Here is an 11,022-nt window from a genome sequence, read left to right on the forward strand (position 1 = left end):
CTTGAATTGGGTTTGGTTTGATTGAGTTATGAGATGACTCAATTGCCATGGAATCAATTTCTGATTTGATCTGAATTTGGGTTCAATTAAATCTTAATTAGATTAGGATTTAATCTGATTAGAGATTAATTAGATTAGGTTCAATCAGGTGTTTGGGTCTAAACCAAATTACTTTTGGTTTAAGGCTCAATCCAAAATCTTAGAGTCCATTTTGTGAAGGACTCTTCCATGCGCCACCCATTATCCACGCCCCTTCTCTCCTCATGCAAATTGTTGCATGAAGTTTTTCATATTTTTCCATCTCTTGATCGACCACTTATTTTCTCATTTGGATGGGATAAGTTTTGGTTTGAGTCTAAATTTAATTTGAATTCTTGATAGAGTTTGACTCTATCAAGACTCTATCAGGCGCCACCTTAAAAGGATCTGCCTTTGGGATGTCTCAGAAGAGCTTTTGAGATCAAAACAAAATTTGACCAACCACTAGAGTGAGAGAGAAATATTTTGGCATCCTCCTTTCAAGTTTGAAGGAAAACTCTATTGGTACAAGGTGTGGGACTCCAAGAAAGAAAGCTACGCTGCTGCTGCCTTTCTTCTACCTTCACTGCTTCTTCGACTGAAGATCATCTTCCAGATCTGAAGAAGGATCAAACCAATCATCGAAAGGTCTTCTCTGCAAGGGAGCTAGCACCCCGGGAGATAGATAAATTTTAGATCAGATCGGATCTCGTGTGGATACCTGTAGAGGTCGGACGTTTGCGCGACTTCAGAAACCTGTCAAGTTTTTGATCATTGACTACGGAGCTCTTCCACCTGTGATAAGGTATGAGATCTGATCTCATAAATTAATTTTAGATTTCATATGTCTTAGATCCATATTAGGAAAGATTTTAGATCTAATTTAATGCATGATAAAAATAGTTAATCTATTTTATTTCACTGTAATTTCAAAATAATTTTGAAATACATGCATGTAATCTGCCCTTCTCTTTCTAATATATAGTACTTTTAGCTATTGTAGTTTGCTTGACTGATTTTAAACCAAGAGCAAATATATATCTAGAAATGGATTTATTATCTAAAGAATTAGATGTCCAATTGGAATCACTATATCCCTCAAGTGCAGTAAGATAGCCAACATACATAAGTTCAAAAGATATGATACCTTGGAGATACTAGAATACTCTTCTAAAGTAATTTAGTGAGACAAGCTAGGATTTTGTATATACTTACTCAATTCAAAAATGGTATAGACAATATCAGGTCTAGTTCTATTCGCTAGATACGAAAGTGATCTGATGATCTGAGCATATATTTTTTTGATTTATAAGGTTACTATTATTTTTTACTAATGGAACACTAGGATCATAAGATGTAGATACAAGAAAATAATTTGAATATCTAAATTTGTCTAATATCTTATGTATAATGTGATTGAGTTAGATAAAAGAAATTAAATGATGTAATGATCTTCATACTTAAAATCCCATCAGCTTGACTATTATCTTTCATGTCAAAGTTATTTGATAAGAAAATTTTGATATCATTAATTAAATCAATATCAGATAATAAAATTAGGATATCATCTACATAGAGATAAAAAAAATACATCGATTATCAAATCTTTTATAATAGAGATAGTTGTCAAATTCATTAATTTGAAAACTATAAGAAAGAATAATACTATTGAATTCTTTGTGCCATTGTTTAGGTGCTTATTTTAGCCTATATAAAGACTTGACTAGTTTGCATACTTTATTTTTTTTTGACTAGGTATAGAAAAATCTTCAAGTTATTTCATATAGATTTCTTCTTCTAGATCACCATGAAGGAAAGTAATTTTGACATCCATTTGATAAATAAATAATTTATGAATAGAAGCTAAAGCAAAAAGAACTTAGATAGTGGATATGTGGGCAGTAGATAAATATATATGTGTCAAAAAAGTCAAATTTAGCTTGGTGCCCAAAATTATGAGCTACAAGCTGCACTATATATCTTTTTACTATTCTATTTATCTTTTTTTTTAACGATCTATTTACACCTTTAAGATTTAATTCTAAGAGATAAATTAGTGAGAATCTAAGTATTATTTTTAATAATTAATTCAATCTCACTGGTTATAGCTTTTTTTTAGAATGGAGCTTCTAGAGAACTCATGACTTCTTGATTAGTTATCGGTGTTCCTATCAAAATAATAAATTCTTTATTAAAATTCTTTTTAATTTTGCTCTCTTGCTTTTCCTAAGTTTTGTTGGAGGATTAGGCTATATAAGATTAAGATCAAGTTGAGAAACAGAAGAACGGTCCAATGAATCAGAGATAAAGAGTCATGGATAAATAATCAGTTGTTTGGTTAAAAATTTAAATTTTGAAAAAAAAATATTTTTTAAAAAATTACATCCTAGATTCAATTATAATATCATTTGAAACTTTAATTTCAAAATTGATTATTAAAAATTTATAAATATTATTATAAAAAAATATCATACAAAGACAATATCTGTATATATATATATAATATATATAAAAATATATATATATTTATATATATATATATATACATGCACACACGCGCTTTCTCACGTTACTCCTGCGTCTATTTTTTTTTTTTTTTTTCGGCGTTCCCTCTGTATTTAACAACCTCTCCACCTCCTTGCAACAACCGGTCACGTCTCAGTTTGCATTTACATCATTGTCCCCCTTCCTGACGAGTCTTTTTCGTCGGCTTTCGGGGCAGGCAGAATTGTCAATTCGGTAGAGGATTAAGGGTAATTCAGTAAATACGCGGATAAGTAATTATCAAAGTTGCCTGGGGTATTTATAATTACGCTCGCTTAAACCCGTCTCTCTATGAGGGGCATCTCGAAGCACGCGATAGCGAGAGGGAAGACCATCGACTCGAAGCAACCGAAACTAGGGTTTTCTAGGTCCGATCATTCTCCTTTTCCCTAGGCTTCTGATTTCTTGTATTTCTGAAACAACTTTTGATTCGAGGATATTTCTTTACGCACTTTACTTTAGATAGTTTTCGATGAATTTTTCATTGTTTTTCCGAACAATTTCCGTCTAATTTCCCTTACTTGGACCGTCCTTTTGAGATCCAAGCATCCCATCAAAGATTACACGGGATTTTCTTATGTTTCGTTTTGAATTTGGCTTGGATTTTGTCGAAAACTATACTTCCTCATTTTCTTGATCTGAAATTCTTCTTGTTACGTAGGTTCTTGCTGATCTAGACTCAGACTCGGAAAAGAAAGTAAAATTTCATCTTTTTCTATTGTCTTGATTCAACTGATTTGGAGAATTTTGTCCAACAAGGCTAGATATTCGCAGTTATCCATGTTTTCTGGTGTTTTAAATTTCTTGCTAGGTTGAAGATCAGGCCTTTATGCTATTGCCTCTTTAGTTCCACAGAGTAGTTACAAGCTTGTGGTATATATTGGCTGGTACTTCTATTGGAGAATTTTACTCGGAGCCATGAGCAAGCAACCATTGATATATAGTTTTGTCGCAAAAGGCACTGTTGTGCTTGCCGAGCACACCTCGTTTTCTGGGAATTTTAGTACTATTGCTATTCAGTGCTTACAGAAGCTGCCACCAAATAACAACAAGTTCACATATTCATGCGATGGGCATACGTTCAACTTCCTTGTTGATAAAGGGTTTGGTATGGTTTTCGTTTAGGGTTAAAACTTTTCTTTCCTTTTCTTCTTGTGGCCGTACTCTATTTCTAAATAGCGGCTTTTTTGTCTGTGTAGTTTTCCTTGTCGTAGCTGATGAATCGATTGGGAGGAGTGTACCATTTGTCTTTCTAGAGCGAGTTAAGGATGATTTCATGCAGCGTTATGGATCGAGCATTGATGATGAAGGTTCTCATCCACTTGCTGATGATGAGGATGATGATCTATTTGAAGATAGGTTCGGTATTGCTTACAATCTTGATCGGGAGTTTGGGTATGTATAAGACTCTGCACTTGAAATTGCCATAGCGATGCTTACAATTTATAAATTGTATTAAGTTGTTTATAATTGCAACAGACCAAGGCTAAAGGAGCATATGCAGTATTGCATAAACCATCCAGAAGAAATGGGCAAGCTGTCCAAGTTGAAAGCTCAGATAACTGAGGTTAAAGGAATAATGATGGACAATATTGAGAAGGTATGAACTTTAATATTTCTTTCTGGTCATAACTTATAAGATAATACAAAGACAACTCAACTTTTTAGCTTAACAAGAATTATGATTATTATTTCGCAAGAGTGAGCATTATCCATTATGGGAACCTGGATAGTTCACTGCTTGGCTGTTATGAACCTTCAAGATTTGTAGTATTAAACTCAGTTAGTGTAGTGATCACTCTTATGTTCTTATGTTAGGAATAGTATTAGCTGCTTAACTGAATATGGTTGTGTTTAGAAGAGCCATTGTTTGTGTTTATTAGTTCAGGCTGCTTCTCTCTCTCTCCCTCTCTCCCCCCACCCCCCCCCCAAATCTCCACATGAAGTTGAGGGTTAGACATCAGATTTCATTGGAGAGGTTGAAGCAGTGAAGGGAAGTAGTGACATCTTATTTTGGTTGTATGTTCCATCTCAAAAGTTGGTGACATCTTTTTGAAGTTTTCGAAGTACTGGAAGCATAATATTCTATCAGTCTATAGATATAGAAATTTTTGGATATTAACATTTGTATACTCACCTTGTGTAGCTGTGGCTATGCCACATGAAGTTGAGGGTTAGACATCAGATTTCAGTGGAGAGGTTATCTATCTATCTATCTCCACATGAAGTTGAGGGTTAGACATCAGATTTCATTGGCGAGGTTGAAGCAGTGAAGGGAATTAGTGACATCTTATTTTGGTTGTATGCTCCATATCAAAAATTGGTGACATATTTTTGAAGTTTTTGAAGTGCTGGAAGCATAATATTCTATCGATCTATAGATATAGAAATTTTTGGATATTAACATTTGTATACTCACCTTGTGTAGCTGTGGCTATGCCACATGAAGTTGAGGGTTAGACATCAGATTTCATTGGAGAGGTTGAAGCAGTGAAGGGAATTAGTGACATCTTATTTTGGTTGTATGTTCCATATCAAAAGGTGGTGACATCTTTTTGAAGTGCTGGAAGCATAATATTCTATCGAAAAACAAGATATTTTGGGAAGGATATCAAGTATCCTTGTTCATATCACTTAACTAGATAATCGGAAGAACAGAAGTTTCAAAGAAGCGAAAAAGAATACATGAGATAATTATTTCTTCCGAAAATGTAGGTATTGAAACCATTAAAATGATTCAATTGGTGACTGAACAATAGTACTCCTGATTATATTACAAACTGTATGAACCTTCATTCTCTACTTCCACCAATGTCATGTGCCTCAGCCTCTAATTTAGGTGCATATCTTTCTACTCCAGAATTTTGATTTGGGATGCTGTTGTGATGGTTGGTTCACAGCACCACCAAAAGAGTTGAGCCAGCAAAAACTTGCATCATCAAGTGCATACTGCCACAGTAATGATCTTAACTAATAATGAAGGGGTAAATCAGCATCATCTTCAGCACTTTTTCTCAGTTAGATTGTCTTAAATTGGGCTTAATAAGAAGTGGATACTTAACCTCTAGAACAATATATTTTTACCTCGAACCATGGCAGTAACAGAAAAAGGTGGTTAATCTCTTAGAAAGAGTATGACATTACCCACCTTGCCTATTGGACCAGTAAGCCAACAAGGCATCATGATTCCAAGAATGTGGAATGGTCAAGGAAAAAGCGAAGAAAAGCTATCATCTTGATACCATAATTCTAAGTATTAATTCATTTCCTCTCATACTTCATAAGTTGCACCGACCTTCAAAATTGTCACACCAAAAGTGATGAACCACTTGTTAGAGAGTTTAGAGTGGTAGTGAACCTCTGGAAAAGGGTATGACATTCCTACACGATTCTTGTCACACCATTAACAGCCCAACAAGGTAAATTAGTTCAAAAAATATGGAATAGTTTTGGGAATTGAAGAAAAGCTACCATCCTGACACTATAACTTGTCGAAGTATTAATTTTATTTTCTCTCCATGCTTTTCAAGACTGTTATTCCTTATGATTTTTTACCAATATAGTCACTTTTGCTTCCACTCATCTTACTAGATTATATATAATATCTATCTCATACCAAATTGCATGAATCACTCTTTGGTCCACTCTAGTGTTTCAAACTACTTATTGATAGATGCTTAAATTATATGCTTGTCCCCTACTTTAAAAGATTACTTTATGCTTTAATAGTTTGACCACCATTGTTTAATCACCAGAAGGTTAACCACTTCGAGTGTAAAAGATACATGCTTTTTTGATGATTTTTTTTTTTTTTTTACCTAGCGACTTACCCATCCTTAGCGAACCCTTGAACATTTGAAATGATAATTTAGGTCATATTTGGATGAATGTATGATATAAACATGGTGAGACCATATGAAAGATATTTTATGAACTTGGTAATATCATTTTCCATTTGATGATAAGTATCAATTTAACTAAAGTGTATCTAAGGAGCATCATAACTCAGCTTATTATATATTTTTGGATTCAGGTGTTTATTATTCCCCTAAACAATCAGAATGAGTTGGTGCCTATGATTTTTTTTTTTTGCCACTCACAAGCAACATTAGTGTTTGTAAGAACTTCTATTGATCATGATGAGTGGCTATATATACAGCTAAAAGTGTTTCTGACAAGCTGGTCTTAGTACATATACGCATGATGTACTCCCATGTTCGATTTTTGGAGATTGTGGTATTTAACACCCGGGAAACATGAGCATTTTGGTGCCCTTTTATGTTTCCAGGTAACACTGACCAAAAAAGTATTAGCCAGGAATTTTTCCCTCAGTCACTGACACTCTAGCATAAATCTGATCCATGATGAATGACCTGTCCTAGTTCAGAGCTATAGAGTTTTCAAGGTCAAATCAAACTGGCCCGTATATGAGCATTAATACATACATGAGGACATTGTCTAGAGGGCATCTTACTTTAGTTCTAGCATTTTGGTTCTCTGAAACAGGACTTACTGAACTGTTTATTTCAGTCGGGATCTGATTTTTTTTTTTTATTTTTTTTAGTTATTTCTTTCCTAAGGTGGTAATTGGAAAATTTTTTCTGAGTCATTTCTAATATAAAAATTAAGGAGCTATTTTCTTTATGTGTGCAACAAACTCAAACCATTGTATTCTTCTGAGATTCCCAGTGGTCAACTCAACAGGGATGAGTCTAGCCAGGGATGGAGTCAGGATTGTTTCTTGTGGGGCCAAACTAGATCATCAAAATGATTTTAGTTTTACCTAGCATAACATATTGGTGCTTTGTTTTGTATAAAAAAAAAATTGGGAAAAAGATTTATAAAAGCTGTGCTCTGTCTGGCTTTAGAAGTTGTGCTTATATTCTTCCATAGTATTCTATTCAGGAAAAAATTGCTATACATTGAGATGATACTGATCATACATTGATTGGTAAATACTTGGAATTCTGTGTCCTGGATGTTTTGAGAAATAGAAATCAACAATAATAATTAATGATGGTATTTCTCAACAATTAATGAAATAATGTGCATAAACTAAAACTGTATTTTGAAAAATACATGTGTGTTCCTAAGATGAGCAAACGAGAAACGGAAATGTTCAAGTGACTGAGGCTTGAAGGATTAAAGACATACAGAGTGGTCCTCATGTTTAAGGAAATGTATGTCAGTGTTGCTCAACATAAGATGAGAATGCTACGAAGGAATATGAAGAGAGAAAAGTTACCTGGGCTAAGGTTGAGAGAGAAATCCCTTTCAGGGAGGTGCGTGGTGCCGCTGGGTTGAGGTAGGTTGAGCATGGATAAGCAGGAATAGTAGCCCTGACTTAATCTTAATGGATCTCCTTTTCCTTTCTTTTAAGGTACGGAATTCAGTGCCTTTGGCACCCTAAGAATAAGTTTTTAATTACCATGAAATCATTACACAATCTTTTGGAAAACTTCAGGGGGGCACCAGATGTAGCAAAGAGGTTTTTCACATGACTATCCACATTGATGTAACTTTTATCCTTTAATTTTCTGAGAATTTTCATTGTTTCAGTTATCACAACTCATGAAGTACAAGCATGTCCTAAGGCATACGACCTCAAATTAAAGAGATGACCAGTCAACTTATGTGGAGAAAGAAAACTAATGAGAATTCGAGTTCAGATCAATTTGTTGTCTCTATCGTGCACTGGAATGATGTACCTAGTCAACCTTCCTCCTAGCCAATATGTAACCTCTAATACTAATTTGTTATGCCTCAAGGGTAACTCCTCTTGTTTGTGATGGAAGATTTGAGTATCAAATCTTTGATGGAAATATTATTTTCAAACTAAAGTGTATGCATGTCTAATATGAAAACATGTTCACTGTCTATATTCCTTTCACTGGCTCGATTGATATCAGAGAGTTATGTTTTATTTGTACACTTCTAAAATTTCTCCACTTTTTTCTTTTTAATTTTTCCCAATAACTTAACTAATAATTATCCACATTATTGTAGAACACCATAGCTTTCTGCAAGCAAAATTGATACACACCAGAATTCTATAATTTTAGACATTCTATCAGGTATATCTTCATCTTCCAGCCCTTTGAGTAATTCAGTTGCACGTAAAACTGGGGATTACAATTAACTTAGAGAGAGCTTCTTTAGGCTACGATCATTTGCCAAACTTAATGTCATTGTGTTAACAAAATCTTTTTCATTTGTCTTACTTTATATATGAGGTATTATGTATAAAAATATAACAACTAACCTTGAACATATTTCCTGTGAGAACTTAGGTGGTTAGGTAGATCGGTTATTTGGGTGTCGGCATAGATACACTATTCTCTTAATTATTGAAAAGTTCTTATGATTTTTCTCTTGATCGGATGACTCCAAAGTCTTCTATGAAAAAAAAAATCAGTCCAGAATTCAAAATTCTTTCTTGAATTATAAATGAATTTTGTGATTTATTGATGACTAATTTTAAAAACTTTTGTATTGCAAATGAATGATACCGAATATTGTTGCTCAGTGATGTTCTTTTTGTTTTTTTTTTTTTTAAACTATCATTTGTTATTATTGCTCTTAATACTTATTTTAAATAAATAAGTTTGAAATGTTTTAGAAAGCCCATTTTCCCAGTTTTATTTTTTTTCCTAACTCTTGGATATCCTAACTTTTGATAAGCCCATTCTTATTCCATTTTTTTTTTTTGACAAATTTACTGGAGTTTTCCGAATCCAAATCATTCCTCTAGATGAACTGTTCCTGGATGTCAAAATTTGTGAGTTCATCCATCCATCCATTTACATACATACATACACACACACACACACACATGTGTGTGTGTGTGTGTGCGCGCGAGTGCGCGTGCATCATTTTTCCAGGTTTTTTTTTTTTTTTACCTAGCCCTTGGTCATCCAGATTTTTTCCTAACTTTTAATGAATCCATGCTTATTCCAAACTTTTGATGAATGTACTGGATTCTTTTTCAAATAAAAATCATTACCTCCAGGTAAACTGTTCCTGGATGCTGAAATTTGTGTGACTACGGGTGTGGGCTTCCAGAACTGGTTTCAATGTGCTCTTTATGGTTAGATTATTGGAAGATGGAGATACATAGATATATATAAATATAGATAGACAGATATGTGTGGGTGTGTGGGGGTGGGGGTGGGGGTGTGTGTGTGTTCTTAGCAGTCAGATTATTGTTAAGAATATATTAATTGGTTATGAAGTGTTTGTAACATGCCCCTTCTTTCCCAAGATTCTATTATATAAATGTGTCAGTTGGGAAATATAAACTGCAATAACTGCCTTTAATATCGATACAAGTATGTTGAAGAATCCAGGCAGAATATTTTTTGGCTGAAGTATTCAAATAGTCTAGTTTGTTTGCCACAAGGTTTGTGGAAACATTAGGTCCGCTTTTGTTGTTGATATTTGGTGAAGGAAATGAAATTGGTGGATTATGTTGGTGAAACATCTGTATCAGCAGATTCCAGCATTATCTTTGCTACAAGTCCCTCACTTTTTCATCAGCCGAACTTTGGAAGGATCACTTCTTTTTTTCATGCTATACTAAGCTTGTATTATCCATAGACAGTTAAACCTTGAATTAGAACTACAAAGTGAAGTGCTTTAGAAACAACACTTCATACTTCAATAAAGATGCAGGAGAGAGCTATTTTACCGTATGACCTCATTCTGTGAAAATGATGTCAGCTGAACATATGAAAATGATGTCAGCTGAACATATGATTTCCAAACCATAGAACTCATGCTCTGGAGAATTTTTTAAAAAAATACCATTTAGCAGCTGGAAAAGCTATATAATTTCTTTATATCGCCCTTTAGAGCCTAATTAGACACCCGAGAAATATGGTATATATGCATTTAGAACTCAAAAAGATTATGTTTAACAACACTGGACTTGGTTATTGGGTGATGATATTTATTGCAGCTTGCATTCGTGTAGGTTCTTGATCGGGGAGAGAAGATTGAACTTTTGGTGGACAAGACTGAAAGCTTGCAATTTCAGGTATTCTCCTGTTCGTGGAATTTCAATTTTAGTTGGATTGGAAAAGGTACTGTAGCATTGTGTATCTATGAATATAAAAATGAAAAAGAAGAATGCTACCAAGCATCAATGTTGTTGATCTCTTTTTTCAGGCTGACAGCTTTCAAAGACAGGGCAGGCAACTCCGAAGGAAGATGTGGCTTCAGAATCTCCAATTCAAGCTGATAATAGCTGCTGCTTTGATTGCAGTCATACTCATCACCTGGTTGATGGCCTGCGGAGGGTTCAGGTGTTGATGGGAGAAAAATGATATTCATGTTTCTATTTCTTTCCTCCTCTGTATAATGACTGACGTCCTGTGCATATGATGGTTGTCAACTTCTGTTGATATTTTAAGGACCCATGCTAAGTTCAATTAGTATATTGAAATATCTTGGTTTCTTCCA

The 11,022-nt window shown here is 34.1% G+C and overlaps 1 protein-coding gene across 5 annotated transcripts; it reads left to right on the forward strand.

Moving 5' to 3' along the window:
* Positions 1-2,824: 2,824 nt before the first annotated feature.
* Positions 2,825-11,022, forward strand: LOC105036956 (vesicle-associated membrane protein 727). 5 transcript variants are annotated; one of them, XM_073262153.1, is made up of 7 exons: positions 2,825-2,930; positions 3,224-3,259; positions 3,374-3,670; positions 3,762-3,957; positions 4,042-4,162; positions 10,535-10,597; positions 10,729-11,022. In XM_073262153.1, exons 3-7 carry the CDS (start codon positions 3,481-3,483, stop codon positions 10,870-10,872), a joined length of 714 nt encoding a protein of 237 aa, XP_073118254.1. In that variant the 5' UTR covers positions 2,825-2,930; positions 3,224-3,259; positions 3,374-3,480; the 3' UTR covers positions 10,873-11,022. The 5 variants fall into 5 exon arrangements, with proteins under 5 accessions (XP_073118254.1, XP_073118256.1, XP_073118258.1 ...); XM_073262156.1 differs by having other exon boundaries at positions 2,842-2,930; positions 3,410-3,670; XM_073262155.1 differs by lacking the exon at positions 3,224-3,259 and having other exon boundaries at positions 2,834-2,930; positions 3,410-3,670.

Source organism: Elaeis guineensis, chromosome 8 (assembly GCF_000442705.2).
Source record: "Elaeis guineensis isolate ETL-2024a chromosome 8, EG11, whole genome shotgun sequence".
Taxonomy (NCBI): domain Eukaryota; kingdom Viridiplantae; phylum Streptophyta; class Magnoliopsida; order Arecales; family Arecaceae; genus Elaeis; species Elaeis guineensis.